The sequence below is a fragment of the Sminthopsis crassicaudata genome, chromosome 5, assembly GCF_048593235.1.
Source record: "Sminthopsis crassicaudata isolate SCR6 chromosome 5, ASM4859323v1, whole genome shotgun sequence".
Classification (NCBI taxonomy): Eukaryota; Metazoa; Chordata; class Mammalia; order Dasyuromorphia; family Dasyuridae; genus Sminthopsis; species Sminthopsis crassicaudata.
Window position 1 is genome coordinate 115,717,259 of NC_133621.1, and position 18,592 is coordinate 115,735,850.

The 18,592-nt window shown below is 35.6% G+C and overlaps 1 protein-coding gene across 10 annotated transcripts in view; it reads left to right on the forward strand.

Moving 5' to 3' along the window:
- Positions 1-513: 513 nt before the first annotated feature.
- ZNF800 (zinc finger protein 800) overlaps positions 514-18,592 on the forward strand; it is a 95,924-nt gene continuing 77,845 nt past the window's right edge. For 2 of the 10 annotated variants that reach the window (XM_074268038.1, XM_074268037.1), the window contains exons 1-3: positions 517-1,050; positions 1,728-1,846; positions 8,872-8,967. In XM_074268038.1, the coding sequence (XP_074124139.1) occupies positions 1,786-1,846; positions 8,872-8,967 (157 nt within the window). In that variant the 5' untranslated portion in view covers positions 517-1,050; positions 1,728-1,785. Of the gene's footprint in view, positions 1,051-1,107; positions 1,297-1,724; positions 1,847-8,871; positions 8,968-18,592 lie in introns of those variants that run through there. The other 8 variants (XM_074268042.1, XM_074268041.1, XM_074268040.1 and 5 more) reach the window with 8 other exon arrangements.

Below are 18,592 nucleotides of genomic sequence, written 5' to 3' on the forward strand. Positions count from 1 at the left end.
TGAGAAAAGTTCACCAACGGTCATCCTGGAATGGTTAATTTCAGCTCATGCGCTCGTTAATGCGCTCGTTTTGTTTTCTACCTCAGCCCCTTCCTGCATTTTTCTTCTTCGGCAAGGAGCCGCCCAGAGTCATTCATTTAACAAATACGTATTCCCTGTCCATTCTCATCAACTCAACTTTACTATATATGGGGGGGAGGGAGAGAGGGAGAAACAGGTGGAGAAACAACCTAGGCAGCATCAGTGGGACGCAGAGAGGCTGCATCATCACTCCTTCCCTCTTCCCGGTCAAGTCTAGCCCCGGAGTGCTCCAACTACTGCAGCAGCCGAACTAACGCCAAACTAGCCCAGCTCCTCCTCTAGCTACTGGCTCCCTCCCTCCTCGCCAGCCCGCCTGCCAGAAGCCCAACGAAACGTGGGTTCCACGCATGCGCCCTACGCCGCACTGCCCCGGGAGTGCCGGCCACCCTCCTATTCCCTCCTCCGTGCGCTTGTCACTTCCTGCCCTCTCCACATCTCCGTCCGGGGTCAGCCGTCTGCCTCCGAGCTCCCTGTCGTCGGCTTCAGAGCTTCGGCTTTCCCCCTCCCCCACATCCCCCCTAGGCTATCTGCACCGCGGCCGCGGCGGCTGCTCGTGTCTTCGTGAAGGGAGAGAGCGCTCGAGGGACAGCGACAGGCTGACTCAATAAAGTTCCCTCAAACAGCCCCCTCAAAAAAAAAAAAAGGGAAAAAAGAGAAGGCCCAAAGAGAGAGGAGAAAATCCCCGTCCCCAGCCCGGCCCCTCCCCTTTCCCAGAGGAGAGGCGAGCCCTGCAGGTGAAGGGGCTCTTGGCTCCCGCCGCTGCTGTCGCCGGGGGGCTCCCCGGCTCCCGCCGACTCCAGGCCGGGCCTCCGGAGGGGCGTCGGTCTGGGCGGTTCCCCTGTCAACTGCCGGCGCCCGCGCCCCCGCCCGCCGGCCGGCCCCACTGCGCGGAGGGACGTCGTGAGCCGCCGCCGCCGCCGCCGCCGCCTCTGCCGCCGCCGCCACGGCCCCGGCCCGCCGAGAGACGGGGTAAGCTGCGCCGGCCGCTTCCGCGTCGGCGGCGGGGATTCTTTGGGAGCGCAGCGCTTTGCGGCGCGGCCCGAGCGGGCGGGCGGGCGGCTAGAGAGCGAGGCCCCGGCCCCCTCCCGCCTCCCGCTGCCGGGGTCGGCGAGGGGCTGTGCCAGGTGCCGGCCGTCGCCTCCCACGCTAGGCTGGCCCAGCTGCCGCCCGCCCGGCCTGCCCGCCCGCTTTGCGCCCGCCTGTCCCGGGAGTTGAGTAAGTTGGAGGTAGTTGGGTTGGGTTTTAAAATTAGTAATTGAATTTTTAACGTGACTTGTAGCCCGTCGCCACTCCCCCCTTCCCCCCCAGTCCCCGGAGCCATGCGCCTGAAGCGGGGGTTGCAGGCGGAGGGGAGACACCTTCTTGTCTCGGCTGAGGCTCCACGCCCGCTTGCCCAGCCCGGGCTTCCGTCCCTCCCTTCCTCCCTCGCTGCCTGGCAGGCGGGGGAGGCCCCTTGTGTGCTGCCCCGCGGCGCCGGGGAGGGGAGGGGGCTCCTTATCTTTGTGAGGATGGATGGAGCTCGTCTGTGGGGGACGGTGGGGGAAGCGGGAGCTGGAGGCACCGGGAAGTGGACCCGTCTGGAAAACGCAGCTGCCGCTCCCCGGGAGGCTAAGGGTGAGTGACTGGGCTTGTGCTTGTTTCAGCAGAAGAGCCGCAATGAGGAGCTTCGAACTGTAGAAGGAAAGTAGGTCGCACCCACTGAAAATGCCTCTAAGGGACAAGTGCTGTCAGACTGACCACCATCATCATGGATGCTGTGAACCAGGTATAGGCCATCCTTTCTTCTCCTTAGGCTGCCTTGACCCTTTCAGTGCACCATCTCGCCCATACCTTGCCTCCTCTTCCCTCCCCTTCCATCCTAGAAGTTGGCTTTAAATAGTTGTAATTTGTCTGGTGCGGAATAGCTGTGGAGCCCTAAGACTTGTGAAGTCAGAGCTTTCCCCTACTTGGTTCCTTAAAAAAATATCCCAAGTGCCACATTCAATCATTTCCACAAGATCAGTCACTCAGTCCTTTTTCCTTTTCTTTCAAAGACAGCTTGAGTAATTCCGCATGCCCTTGTGAATGTTAAACCGAAAGGAAAGGAAGAAACTGCATTTGTCTTTTTGCAGATTGTTGCTTTTAGACTTCTTAAAAATCAAATAAATATGATAAGTGTACGTGAAAGGAGAACAAGATATCGTCCTAGTTTCCAATAAGCTATGCTTTTTAAAAATGGAGCTCTGGGCTGACTAGGCTAGATCCCAGGTTCTGTTAAATACAATTATTTTGTTTAAGAAATCCTCTAATTTATCTGTATTTTTAAAAATCCATCTTTTGTATACATTTAAGATGCCTAAGTATTCTTATTGTATGTTCATCTGACAGAAGTTGGCTTTTTGATTTAACTTATGAACTAACAGAATCAGTACTTTTAACAACTAGTGGTGCCTTTTAGCTTCATTTTCACTTTTAAAAAGGTGATATCCAAATTTGTTTGACACGATGCTTCTTAGATGTGAAGTTTCATTTATTTGTAGAGATTTATGTATACAGCTTAAAATATCCCTGAATAAACATTTTAACTTTTTCAAGATAAAGACTTTTCTGAGAATGAGTTGTACATGAATGTGCAGTAATGTACATACTCTTGGACTATAAATATTTTTCTCTCAAAAGTTATTAGGAAAAAATGTAGCCAGATTCATTCATTTGTTCAGTAATTAAGTATACACAGTACTTTATGCTATTCTGAAGAGTTTGCTGGACCAGTTGAGATCTTTAGATTTGGAACATTTTGGCGGTGAGGGTAATATTTTAGCTACCTTAATGGTACCAAGTATCTTTACAATGCTGTTCACATAAATGGAATGATTTTTCTTTTTTTTTTTTTAACTTATAAATGGTAATGGGAAAGATGTTACTGTTTTGGGGAGCCCTGTTGTCAGCTTCTGCTCATGAGAATGAGAACTAGGTTTCTTCTTTGTTTGTCATTTTACTACTACCACCACTTAGTCTTTAGCCATAAAACAACTAATTTGAGATTGGGAAATTAGTTTTCTGTATTCATGATTTAACTGAGATTTATTAAGTATTTTCTAAGGTTATAAACATTGTAATCCATATTCCAGCACCTAAAACATCTTCAAGTTCCATTCATATTATGTATTGTATGAATTAGAAATGATAGAATCTTAGAGTTGGGGCTTTGCAGTCTATCTAGTTCACTCTGTACCAGAACAAGAGTTTTCTCTCCAGCTTACTAACAAATGGTCACCTAACCTTTGCTAGAATACCTCTAGGGAAAGAGAAGCCACTTTGTCCCGAGGCAGGCCATTCCACTTTTATATAGCTCTGATCTTCAGGGATGTCTTTCCTTACACCAAAATATACCTCATAAATTGACCTCTTCTGCAACTTGTGTACATTGCTTATAGTTCTGTTCATTGGGACCAAGCAGTACAAGACTAGTCCCTATTTCTGATGATACCCCTTTATATAGTTGAAAATAGCACTTATGGCCCATCTAAGTCTTCTTTTCTCAAGGATAAACATCCCTAGTTCTTTTAGCCATCTTCTTACTATGTGCTTTTGAGGTCTTTTACCATCCTTTTAAGTTTACCAATATTCTTTCTAGAATGTAATGCCTAGACTTGGACAGTCTATTATGTGTGTGTAGTAGCACTAATGAGGCCCTGGATGTTGTGTCTCATATTGCAACCAACTCGTATGGAGGTTAAGTCCACTAACTTTAATGTAGACTTTAACTTTCCACAACCTATAAAGTTGATTTTTTTAAATCATATTGTAATATTTTACATTTAATTGATTTTAAATTTTATTAGATTTGGCCCATTGTTCTAGCTTGTCAAAATATTTCTGAGACTGATGGTCTTACTATGTGTTAGCTATCCTCAGCTTTGTTTCAGTTTTGAAAAGTTATGCCTTTAGTTAAATCATTGATAAAAATATTAAATAACAGAAGATCTAGCACAGATTCCTAGAATCCTCTAGTGGAGACTTGCTGCCAAGTTGACATCATTGAGTCCAGATAGTCAACCAGCTTAGAACTCATTTAACTTTACCAGTTCACATCTTTTTATCAAATAATAAAAATAGCATGCGAGACTTTTGTCAGATGCTTTGCTAAAATTCACATAAACTGAATCAACAATATTCTTCTGATCTATCATCTAATAACTCTGTCATAGAGAGGAAATATTGCTAGTTTGGTGTGACCTTTTCTTGGGGAAGCTTTTTGTGATCACTACTTCCTTTTGTTGATGTTCATGTATCATCTCTTTAGTAATATAGGTTAGAATTTTCCTATAACTCCAGGTTAAGGACACTGGCCTTTAGTTTGTAGACTCCATTCTTTTTCTTATTTTGAAAGTTAAGGTAACATTTTCTCTTACCTCATCCTGTGGACTCTTCTTGTCCTCCATGATCTTTCAGTGTCACAGTAATCACACTTGCTAGATCTTTTAGTTCCCTGGGGAAGAAAAAATTATATGAAAAATATCAGAATAAAACTTTTTAATTTTTGAAGTAGACAGTATCAACACATTTGAGTCATGCTGAGTCTATTTCAGTTTGTGTTTGAAGATAATTCAATGCCCTTCTCTAAATTGAAGCAGTTTTAAAAATTGAAAATATATTATTTTGCCAGATTACCGTAATTGTCATGTTTTAATAATTAAAAATTTTCATGGATTTGAGGATTTTTATGACAATATACAAAACTAACTTTCAATATTTTAACATGAACCAGAACCTTTGATTATCTTTGAAAATTCAAGAAATCATTAGAGAAATTGCAGGAAATTGAAAAAAACAACCTTATAGAAGCTTTGATATTACCTTTCATTGCTTTTCAGGCTGGACATTGTTCCTGTTGCTTTTTTTTTGCTAATATTCTGAGCTTTTTTTTTTTTTTTTTTTTTTTTTAATGTGAGGACATTTTATATTAGTTAAGCAGAAGACTAGGTAGGATTAATTGTAATCCATTGGTGGTTATTTTAGGAGAAGGTGTTTTTTTTTTTTTTTTTTTAAATTAATAATTTTTTATTATATATATATTTTTTATAATATTATCCCTTGTATTCATTTTTCCAAATTATCCCCCTCTCCCTCTATTCCCTCCCCCCGATGACAGGCAATCCCATACATTTTACATGTGTTACAATATAGTCTAGATACAATACATGTGTGTGAATATCATTTTCTTGTTGCACAATAAACTTTAGATTCTGAAGGTACATGTAACCTGGGCAGACAGATATTAGTGCTAACAATTTACATTCACTTCCCAGTGTTTCTTCTCTGGGTGTAGCTACCTCTGTCCATCATTGATCAACTGGAAGTGAGTTGGTTTTTCTTTATGTTGAAGATTTCCACTTCCATCAGAATATATCCTCATACAGTATTGTTGAAGTGTACAGTGATCTTCTGGTTCTGCTCATTTCACTCAGCATCAGTTGATTTAAGTCTCTCCAAGCCTCTCTGTATTCCTCCTGCTGGTCATTTCTTACAGAGCAATAATATTCCATAACCTTCATATGCCATAATTTACCCAACCATTCTCCAACTGATGGACATCCATTCATCTTCCAGTTTCTAGCTACTACAAAAAGAGCTGCCACAAACATTTTGGCACATATATGTCTCTTTCCGCTCTTTAGTATTTCTTTGGGATATAAGCCCAGTAGTAGCGCTGTTGGGTCAAAGGGTATGCACAGTTTGATAACTTTTTGGGCATAATTCCAGATTGCTCTCCAGAATGGCTGGATTCTTTCGCAAATCCACCAGCAAGTATTAGTGTCCCAGTTTCCCCACATCCCCTCCAACATTCATCATTATTTGTTCCTGTCATCTTAGCCAATCTGACAGGTGTGTAGTGGTATCTCAGAGTTGTCTTAATTTGCATTTCTCTGATCAATAGTGATTTGGAACACTCTTTCATGTGAGTGGATATAGTTTCAATTTCTTCCTCTGAGAATTGTCTGTTGATATCCTTTGACCATTTATCAATTGGAGAATGGTTCGGTTTCTTATAAATTAGGGTCAGTTCTCTATATATTTTGGAAATGAGACCTTTGTCAGAACCTTTGTTTTTAAAAATATTTTCCCAATTTGTTACTTCCCTTCTAATCTTGTTTGCATTAGTATTATTTGTACAGAAACTTTTTAGTTTGATGTAATCAAAATCTTCTATTTTGTGATCAATAATGATCTCTAGTTCTCCTCTGGTCATAAATTCCTTCCTCCTCCACAAGTCTGAGAGGTAGATTATCCTCTGTTCCTCTAATCTATTTATTATCTCCCTCTTTATGCCTAAATCATGGACCCATTTTGATCTTATCTTGGTATATGGTGTTAAGTGTGGATCCATATCTAATTTCTGCCATACTAATTTCCAGTTTTCCCAACAGTTTTTTCCGAATTATGAATTTTTATCCCTAAGGTTGAGAAGGTGTTTTCTATGAAAATGATCTCCAAATTTCCTAAAGCTGAAAAGAATGTATTTTGATCGTATTTGTGTTCAGAAGAGGTCTTGGAATAATTAATGGTTGAAACATTTTGATTGAATTCTCCCAAAATGTTGTTTTCTAGAGGTTAGCAAACACCCTAGTTTAATTTTTAGGCCATCAGTGAAGCTGTGGATGAAGACTGTATATTCATGGACAGGGGTGTGGGCTAGGCTAAAGGTGGGAATAAATGTCTTAAGAGTAAAGAGGTTATTTTAGGCTTCTTGAGATAAATAGAACTTTATTGTGACATAGGAGTGTCCCTGGATTTCTGAAGACTGTTCCACCAGACAGATTTGTCCAACAGGTTCTTAATCTCAAAAGGCTTTCGGTATAGGCACAGAATTTGAATTTCATTTTAAATTCAGAGGTCATTAGCAGGTTGGTCACCTTATGATTACTGTTACTGGCCACAGCAACTCATGAAACTATCTTTTGTGTGCAAAAAAGTTGCAATCTTTCTTAGTGTTTAGAGTATCCAAATAGATTAAATTATGCCTCTTGAAGTATTTAAGTAATGGTATGATTGTGTTGCGAAGGACAAGGATCTTAGGATCCTTGATAAGGATAAGGAATAAAATAGCCCTGCAGTTGAAACTTCTTCTAGTATGCTTCTATACCTGGAAGGATGAAACTCATGTCTTATGAATGAAGATAATACCATTATGAAAGTGGATTTCTTGGTGGGAGAAAGTGGTGTTGATCTAGATGAATAGATAATTTGAGTATATCTTTTGCTTGTCATGGAAGAGATACAAAGGTGTATGAGAAAGATTTGTGAATAGCAGTAGACATATTCACAAAACTAAGGGAGTTTTTCAAGTGAGGGAGAAACTTTTTTCTTCTCTAGTGAGTACCCCATAGACATTCGTGGATAGTATCCATGTATGCAGAATAACTCAAGAATCTTTGGCCAAATTATGTCTTGGTATGATTGTGAGATGAGAGGTACAATTTTAGGATTGTGATAGTGAATACGAACATGTTTTTGGATTTGGATCTTTTGCTGTCCTGTGGGGGGAGAATTTATTTTTCCTAAGGAATTACTAAAGATTTTAGGAATATGCCTTTAATGGAGTTTTGTGTCCTGAGGATGAAGAACCAATGTTCTTTTTTCCCCCTTTTGTTCTTTACCAAAATTGTTTCTATTTCTTTAGATTCTTTTTTAGAACTTTTTTCACTAATAGATATATCCTTGGAACATTCTTTAGAATTATATGGGATTTTTCTTTTTTATACTTATTTCAATAACTGCTGCTTGTGAATATGGCAAAAGGGTACAACTTCAATCTTTGAAAAACTTTATTGTTTTAATTTTTAGCTTTGTTTTATGTGCTTGATCTTTAGTATCCCTTTCTAATATAAAAGAATTTCTGATCTTTGGTACTTGTCAGCATATAGTAGCAAAGATGTGTTTATGTCAGGAGTTTGGAGAACTTGTATTATTTCTCTATTTTTATTTTATCCTTGAAATGTTTAATCTGGGAAATTTTTACTTTTTTAGAAGAATTAAATTGATTCTAGGTTCCTGTATCTGGTTTATCTTTCCTTTGATTACTGAGGATACTTTTTGTTTATATTAATTTAAGAACTTGTAGTTTATTAGGCAGTCAGAAATGGAATCAGTTCTCTTAGTTGGGATACTTAAAACTTTGTAAACTCAGGTTTTGTGCTATGGGTTCATCTCCTTTCTGAAGTAGTCCTACCCTGGTTAGCTTTGCAAACTTATTGGTAGTATCTTGTGGATGGCAGTTGCAGTTTGGGACATGATGGGAAATAGAAAATGAGATTGATGCTCATAAGTTTTTTGTCAGCTACACTTCATTTTCCACTATGTGCTTTGGTAAATAGTTTTAGAAGTACAAGTAACATCTCTATGTCTGACCTGGAGCTTTACAATTCTGTTTTACATAAGTGTTATGAGAAAGCTATTCCAGATAACCTTGAGAGCCAGTGATTTAAGGCTTATGTGGTGTGGTGTGATTTAAATTAAACAGAATTACTAACAGTTTTTCATTTTCTAGAGAAATGTAAGTAGAAAGTAGGTTTTTGTTTTTGAATTTAATTCCTACTCTAAGTATCATTTCTGTTAAGAAGAGTACTTAGCCATGCTATGTTGGTTTTTGTCTTAGAAAGACTATGGTGTAATATGCATTAAAATATTTTGTATTATAATTACATACATTTGTTGAGAATCTAAAACATTGTTATATTTCAGTTGTAATATGTAAATAATATTAATTTTTTTATGGGGATGGGGTGGGTATTAATATCTTTTATACAGTGTATATTCTGGAACCTGGAGATCCTCCTTTGTTACAGCAACCACTGCAGACTTCCAAATCTGGCATTCAACAAATTATTGAATGCTTTCGATCAGGTATGAACATTTGCTTTGTTTCAAGATATTTTTTTTTGACATTTGTGTAGGAGGTGGCAGAAAAAAAAATCTGTAAAAACTTAGAAACAGGTAACTTTCTTAAAAGTCAAAATTTAAGGTGATTTGTTTGCTAGAAATTAGCTTTTCTTCACTTCTGCTTATATTTAGAACAGTATAGTAGCATATTTTCCAGTTGAAGATGTTTGTTTGGTATCTCAATACAGTTTAGCTTTTCATTATACATAATGTTATTGACAAATATGAATGTATATGCCTGAAAAACTGAATTGATACTTAGTATTCTTCGGGATTATATAATTGAAAAATCTTGTAATTATTGAACAGAATTTTCAGTTCTTTAGGAACCTTCATTTTTATAAATTTTATAAAAGTTACAAATAAAAGGAGTTTTCTGAGGCTGTTCATTTTGCATTGGTGATGCTCTTTGTGCATGCTCATTTATGGATTTTATTCCTTAGAATCTTTATCTTGAGTCTCTCTATCTTGTCATTTATTTAGCAAGTATTTATTAAGTGCCCATTATGCACCAAGCCTTGAGGATATAAAGATGAAATTGAAACAGTCAAGTATTTTACATTTCTATAGTGGGAGATAACTTGCAGAAATATAAGTTTATATAAAAGACATAACAGATAATCTTTTGGGGGGGCAGGCATGAGCAGCTGGGGTGGATCTAGAAAAACCTTAAGCTTTCATAGGAAGTTTTTAGGAGTCAAATATAGTCAGGTATTTAGTATCTACTAGCTTCCTCTCATCTTACAAATGTAACTCGTATTACATTCTGTACCTTAAAGGGATTGTGCTTTATGTTAATGATTTGTGGTTCAAACCTGGTTAAACACATAATGTTAAAATGAATTTTTAAATATTAAGTATTTGAACACTGGTCCATTTATTTAGGATGATACACAAGAAATTTCTTGTATATAAGGTGTCCAGATTTCATAATAGGATTTTTTTTTAACTACCTGAAATATGAAACATGTAATCTATTCTTTAACTTGTTAGCTGTGCCATGGAAATAATGCAGGGGATAACGAGATTTCTTTATCTATAATTTTCTTAACCATTGTCTTCATCTATAATTTTCTTAATTATTTTCTTCTTAATTCTAAATGGGCAAGTAAGGTCCTTTTTTACTGATTGTGTTCTTTGTGTCATTTGTTCAAATGGTATAAAATAGATTTTTAAAATTAACTCATACTTGAAATCCTGTTATAGATACCTTTACTAAGAAGCTTTAGAAGTAGCACCCTTTTTTTCTCTCTTGAAACAATTTCAACTTGAGAAAATTATTGTCATCTTGGTATACTCTATATGTGTGTATATCTTTATATGCACATCCAATTTTTTTTATGTACGGTCAACTAGGGACTATTTAAAGATGAGACTGGGGAGCAGATAATTTATAAATCTCTTATTCATGAGTTGACTTCCCCTTACCTCCACCCTGTAGTTTAAACTTCTGAGTTATTATTTCTATTATTGTTAATTTAGTTTTGATTATAAATATAAAATATATATAAAATATAAATATATATAAAATGCTGAATACTGTTACTTGCGTTCTTTTAGCACATATTTAACATTAGGTGTTTCAGAATTAGGTTATGTGGTCCAAGAAATTGTATTTGGGTTAGAAAGAACCTATTACTTATTTTATAGATTAATTCACAAATAAGAATAATTGTGTACACTTATATAGTATTTTAATGTTTGCAGAGTGCATTTTTTTCCACCATAATTCTGTGAGGTAGGTAGTGCAAGAATTGTTAACCATTTTATATTGACACTGAAAAGTTAAGTGCTTTGCCTATAGTCATACTGTTTATAAATGTCTGAGGTGATTTTAAATCAAAGTTTCTCAACTCTAAGTTAATACTTTTTTAATGCTATGTCATATTCTTTCAGAAAGGTAACTATGAACTGAGGACTGAAGTTTTCTAGAGCTATAAGGCACAAAATGTCATTACACTTTTTTTCCTTTTGGTTTTCTCGGAGGTTTGTCCTTTAAATGCAGTTTAGTTTGCATGCATTTTAGTGTAAACATTTTTGTCTATTTCTGTGAAGTAGAAAAATTTTAAAATAGGTCTTCTATATTTCTTGATTTTGAGAGACTGCTTCCTGATGTCTTACATGTTTCTTATAGCTATGTATCTATGTTTGTATGGGAGCACAGGAGAGCAAATGCAGTTTAAATTTATGAATATTTATAAGGGTATAGCTAGAAATTAGGGAATCCAAATCACTGAACATTCCTTTTGATCTCTATAACTGGCAGCATGACCTCCCTTTTTTTTTTTTTTTTTTTTTTTTTAATCTTTAATACCTTTTTCCAGATGTTACCACTTTTGTTTTTTGCCCTTGGAGGACTTAGTTTCCTCTATTTTAATTTGATTTGGGTTCTCTTTAATCCTACCCCTTGTCTTTAGTGGTCTAATAGTTATTATTGAAGTCTTCTTTTCACCTTCTTTCTTGCATCTCTTCCCAAACCCAGGTGCTTGCTTTATATGCCTTTCTCTTATTGGACTTTATCCTGTACATTTGGACCATCCCAACCTTTTCTAAAGGAATGACCTAGTGGTATCATGTTCCTTGAACAGAGTGGAAGATAGCTATTCCAGTGGAACAAGTTCTAGCTCAGGGATTCTTAACTTTTTTTTTGTATCATCAATCCCTTTGGTAGTTTGGTGAAGGTTGCTGACACCATCTCCTCCCTCCAAAATAATATTTTTAAATGAATAAAATAAAATGTATAGGATTACAAAAGGAAGCAGTTATATTGAAACATATTTATCAAAATATTAAAAAGGAATTTGCCAGATTAAAAATTCTCATGCTGACCAGTTAGGGTCCTGGAATTCCTGTCTTCCCAATCCTTTTATACCTCTTATTTTCAGTCTTCTTGGCTAGCAGCTATTATTAGAACTGTAACCTTGGATAGCATATTTACTATTCTAGTCAGGTTAACATCTTTTATCTTGAATTTCATTTCTTTGCACTCATACATGCTGGCTAATCTAGGAGTATTTTGGCATTGGTACCTCCTTTTATTTGAGATGAAATTGATTTAATTTCAGAGTTCCCACTCTTGAGTTTTGTTTTTGATGTTTTAACTTATTGACAGTTTTACTCAGCTTTTTGACTACTTTCTCTAGCTCTTAATATTTCCCTCTTTTTTTGGACCTCCATTATTTAGGTACTTTGTTATTGTCTCACTGGCTTTTGACTCTCTGCTCTCTCTTGAATATTGGTTCCTGTCTACTCGATGATATTTGAATACTGGTGCCTGATAGCTGGTTCGTTATTTTATCTGGTTCTCTATGCATTTTTTGAGTAAGGGATGTTCCTTTTACTTATTTCAATGCTTTGTTTCATGGCAAATTTTGCTTTCCTGGGCTGGTTTTCCTGGTCTGTGAAATTCCATAGCTTTAGCATGATCTCATGCCTATTCCCATAACTATCTTTAAAAGTATTTTTTTAAATTATGAAATTAACTTTCGAACATCAGAAAACCAGTTTATATTGTGTAGTAACTATTTACATTTTAGATTATTTCATCAAATATTATACTTGTTTTTCAGTAACTTTTAATTTCTTATCATATTTGTATTTTTATTCTCTTCCATTAAAACTTAGTATAGTTAATGCTAATAATATTTATCTGGATCTGCTTTTTTGCTTTGCATTATTATTTCATTAATGTATTTCTTGATTTCTATGTATTCTTCATAATTGTTAATATTAATTGTCATGGTATTCCATCACTAACATACCACAAATTATTTAGCCATTGCATTGCTATTGGATATTTAGGCATAATCTCCTTTTAAGCAATATTTTTTTCCACTTTGAACTTTATTTAAAATAGGTTTTATAAATATTTTTAAGCATAACATTCCCCCAAAAAATCTTGTACCAAAGTTATTGGAGTTTTGATCAGAATTGTTTGAAGTGAACTTAACCTCCCCTTTTTAGTCCTTGCTCAACATTTGCTGAATTTGCTAAGAAACAGTAAATGGCCTATAAATTAGAAATAATAGAAAAAAGGGTGAGACTTTGTTGTTTACAAAGTACTTTCCTTCTGACAACTTTGTGAAATAGGTGGTAGAAGTATTACTATTTTTATTGTACAGATAAAGAAGCTGAGACATTAGGTAAGTTAAGTGATTTGTCCAAGATTATGTGAGAAATAATTATAAGTCCCTTGATCAGTTCTCTTCCAGGTAATCTCTTCTACACTAAATCACTTTCTCCTTTTCTCCCCATCTTGACTACTTGATAACCCAGTTAATCTTTACATTGTCCTCTCTCTTGAATCCTTTGCTCCCTTATCATATCCCTGTTTTAGCCCACTGCCAACATTTGTACTTTTCCACAAGTGTTGTTGAACAGAGATGGAGAAAATCATCACCATTCTGACTTGGTCTGCTACAAATTTGTGTTACATAAATGTCAACTTGGCCTTCACTGCTACTAGGTAAACCTATGTAATATCTTCCTTAACACATTCTCTTACTTTCCACAGAGGTTCTTTCAATCTTATTATCCCTTCCTCAAGCCTTCCATTATATCCTCTTCTCCCACTCTCAGCTGAGAACTTTGTCTCTTATTTTACAGAAAAAATTGAGGCCATTTGTTATGAATTCCCTCTACTATCCAATTCACATGTCTTCTGATATTCTCCTCTATCATGCCTGTCTCTTATGGTGATATGGTCTTATTTTTTTTTTTTTTTATCAAAGTTAAATCTTCTCTTTGTTCAATTGATTTATTCCATCTCAACTCCTCTAACATTGTCCTTTCTGTCATCTCATCCCCACTATTTTACTTACTTCCAATCTCTTCCTATCTAATCATTTCCTGCTTTCTATATACCTGCTCATGTCTTCCCTATCCTGAAAAAACTCCCACTTGACTCTTCTACCCTCACAATTATTCTATATCCCTTTTGCCATTTATAGCTAAACTCCTTCAAAAAGCTGTCAACAATAGATGCCTTCGCTTTCTCTGTTCTTACTCTCTGAACCCTTATAATCCAACTTCTGACCTTATCATTCTACTGAAATTGCTCTCTCCAAAATTACTAATGATTTCTTAGTTATCATTTAATCCTTATTCTTTTGGATTTCTGTTTAACAATGTTTATTATTCCTTCTTGATATTTTCTTCTTTCTAGGTTTTTAGGACACCATTATCTCCTGATTCTCCTCCTACCTCTATGATCACTCTATTCCTCTCCAGATCATATCCTCTAATTGTAGTTGTCTCTCAGCATTCTTTTCTCTTCTATACCACTTACTTAGGGATTTTATCAGCTTCCATCGATTTAATTACTGTCTTTATGCTGATGATTTTCAAATCTACTTATCTTTCCCCAATCTCTTTGCTGACCTCCAATCTTGCATCTTTACATGTTTTTCAGACATCTTACATGATATCCAGTAGATATTTTAAACCCAATATGTTTGAAACAGATCTCATCTTATCCTTTAATTTTTCTCCCTTTCCTGCTTTCCATGTTTACTGAGGAGGGTCACACACTCTTACCAGTCCCTCAGACTTGCAATCTAGGGGTCATCCTGGATTCTTATCACTGTGTCTCACCATGTTCAGTCTGTTGCCAAGGTCTGTTTTCACCTTTGCAGCGTGCCTCCTTCTCTCCTCTCACACTGCCACCATTCTAGTGCAGGCTTTTATTGCCTTAAGCCTGTCTTATTTGTCACAGTCCTACTTATAGGTTTGCTTTCCTCAAGTCTTTCCCCACTTCAAACCATTTTCCCATCACTAAAGCAGAAGTCTGATCATCCCTCCCCCCATTCCAATGGCTTCTTAATGTGTCAAGTGGTAAATATAAAATGTTCTGTTTCACATTCAAAATTCTCCATAACCTTGTCTCCTCCTACATTTTCAATCTTCTTATTTCTCTGCTACAGCCTCTTCAGTATATTGATGCTGACCTCTTGAGTGTTTTACAAACAAGACATTACTTCTCTTGATTCGAAGCATTTTATTTGCATGTTCCTCATATGTAAAATGCTTTAGCTCTTCTGCTTTAAATATTGATCTTTTTGGCATCGTTTGAATTCCACCTAAAATCTCATTTTCTACAGGAAGCCTTCTGCAACCCCTTATTAAACCAGTGCTTCCCTTCATTATTTATTTATTTACTTTTATTTTATTATGTATTTATTTTATTATTTATTATATTTTTATTTATTTTTATTTTATTATTTTATTTATTATTATATATTTATTTTATTTATTTGTTTATTCTGTATATTTCTTGTTTTAGTTTTCATATTGGTTTTCTCATTACATTTTAAGCTCTTTGACAGGAGGGGTTGCCCTTTGCCTTTTAAAAAAATTCTCAGTACTTAACACAATGCCTGGCACGTAATAGATCTTTAATAAATATTGGTTGATTGAAATTCAGGCATTCTGATATCAAATCTTTTTTATGTACATTGTACATAAGAGCCTGTTGTAATAGTCCAAATGAGAAGTAATGAAGCATAATCTGAGATGTGTCCATGTAAATGGAGAATGTCTGACTTGGAAGTCAGACATTGAGGAGTTAGAAGTCACAAGGTTTGGCCACTGTGGAATGTGGAATGAGAGAGAATGAGAGAGCAAGGATAACTCAGAAGTTGTGAACTTGGTAGATTGAAAGGATGTTAGTGCTTTTTACAGAAATTGGGAATTTCAGAAAAATGGTGAGTTAGGGAGGAAGATAATGAGTTCTTTTTTAGGCATTTTTGAGTTTGAGACATTTATGATAGATATTCTAGATGAGGTATGTAGATTTGTACTTTGTTCAGATATTTGTCCTTCTCTGGTGTTTATTCATGCATGTCTTTCCCTTATTAGGGTATTTGATATTTTCAAAAAAGGTCTGTACTATAGTTATCACAGTACCCTATGGTAAGTGCTTATCATATGTTGGCCAAATTTAATTGAGTTTTGGAATAAAAAGTTGTCTCTAGTTTGCCATATGTTCAGCATTTAAAATCTTTAGGGTTGAAGTGTTGTTATAAATTCATTTAGATATTTAATTAAGGAATCCTTTGACTTCTCTTGTGGATATGTAGTCAACTTTTGGTACAGGCATGACATATAGATGATTATAGCACTTAAAATTATCTAGATTTCATCATAGAACTCTAGATTTCTAAAAGTTGAACTATCTAAAAGGGATCTTCCTGAAAAGTAGGCATATAATATCCAAATCTGAAAAGATTTTTCTTTAGTTTCCTGAAGCCTCTTGATTTAACTAGAAGGGTATCCCCAGGTCTAGGAAAGAAGGTTTTTGGCATATCAAGATCTTTGGAATTGGATGTTATGCTTATTAACTGTTTTGTAATCTAGTAACCAATTAAAAAAAAATTGAGATAACCAACATTTCGTGTTTTCTCCCTGTTCTTTCTGTTGAACCATATTATTTTACCCCCAGTTCCTGAAGTGTTCAATAATTAAATGTCATATACAATTGATAACATTTTTAATTTTTGAAAATTACATAAATTTCCCACTTACTAAAGTCCTTTTTCATTGGCTCATTGTGATTTAGAGGTGATGTTGGATTCTTAAAGGCTCTTAACAAGTCTTAAGTTGAAAAGGTTAAATGAATTCTGATTACTAAGAGGCTGTGGTAACTTGTTTTACCTTAGACTCTAGTAGTGGCAGTATGATATAGAGAAAAGAGCACTGAATTTGGATTCAAAAGACTTGGGTTTATTCCTGACTGCTGCTGATTTAAATATCCTTGGGCAAGTCACAGCCTCTCTGGATTTTGGGTAAGAATGTGTAAGAATTTCTAAATTGTAGATCTAGGTATAGATCTGGTATACAATCCAGTGGTTTAGCTTTTCATACTTTCTTACTGGAATTTGCAGGTTATTTCACTTAGTTATGTTTATGATTTTCTCATGTAACTAGAAAAGAAGTCTGAAATGACAGACAACACTACTGAGTTAGGACATCTGTTGGGACTTTTTAAAAAAGCTGCTATCATAATTGTTGTAGCTTGGCTTTGAGCTGTGCACCCTGCATGTAATTGAGGAGTAGTGGAAGGGCCTTTGAGGTAATTGTAGTCATACATGCTTCTTACTTTGAGCATTTTCAGAGGATCCTTAATGATTCTAATTTAATTCTTGACTTGAGGTTGAGAACCATTTTTTATTATAATATTATATATACTGCCTTTTTTTTCTTTTATTTTTTGAATTTTTCACCTTTCAAAGAGGAAAAAAAAAATTAGCTCCAAAACCAACCCAGGAATCGATTCCCAAATACATTTTTGTACTTAAGATTTGATTTGTAAGTCTGGTGCAAAGCCTGTTAGGAAAGATGACCTTTAAAGAGGTCTTATTGCTACCTTAGGAATAGGTAAAAATGAACAATTTGAGGCATTATAACTTGTTGTTAAGGTGATGTGGATAAAAGAATCTTTGTTTTTATAAGTCCATTAGAATCTTAAGCTCTAAAAAGCAACAAGTAGCTCTTTTTTCTTTTTTTCTTTTTTTTTTTTTTTTAAAATTTTAAAAGCAGTATGATAGGGAATAATGAAGAGAGTAACTGATGTTTGCCATTGTCATTACTTTAAGTTGAGGTTCGCAGATTCAACTTTCAAGAGATTTTCACCATTTTAAAGAATAGAAACTGCTGTTAGGCTAAGCAGGCATAAGGAAGTCATGACTATGGTCTGAACCAGTAAGATTTTAGGTGTGTGCTTTACGTGAGATATTGATAAAATTGCTTTTTCTTTATCTAAAGACAAAAATAGCATTTTTACACATCAGAACAAAAACTTAGCCATTAACTATATATGTAAAGTAGACATTCTTGATCTTTTTTGTGTCAAGGACCCATTTGGTAGTCTGATGACCCTTTCATGAAATAATGTTGTTAAATGTTTACAATTAAATACACAAAATTACATAGAAACCAACTATATTGAAATATGGTTTTTAATATGCATGTATGTGTATATAAAAACTGCTAATATGTATATTAATATATGTACATATGCCCCCATACATGTGTATTATGTGTGTATATATAAATGTATATAATAATGATATTATATATACTGTCTTTTTTTCCTTTCCTTTTTTGAATTTTTCACCTTTCAAAGGTATAAATATATATATGAAAAATTCACAGACCACAAAAATTCATAAGAACCCCAATTAAGGGATTATACCTTTGAAGTCAACTTTTAAAGAAAAGAAAGGCTTTAGTATAATCTTTTATTTTAAATTTTATTCAGAGGATTTAGGTTACAATAATATTGGTAATTCATTTAATCAAATTCAATTCAATTTGCTAGTTTTCATTTATCAGTCTTCATTGCTATCATTCTAATATATCTTCTAGATTCTTAAGCTGGGGTTCAGAGAGCAATTGATTAAAAAATTATCTATCTTTATTTAAGTATAGTTGGCTTCCTTTGTATTACTATGTATTTTATTTTTTACATTTAAAATCAAAAAGGGTTCACAGGTTTTACCTGACTGCCAAAAAGAACCATGAAAAAAAAAAAAAAGATTAGAAATCTCTGGTAATGAATAGTTTTCTCTGACTTTTCCTACTATTCATTTAA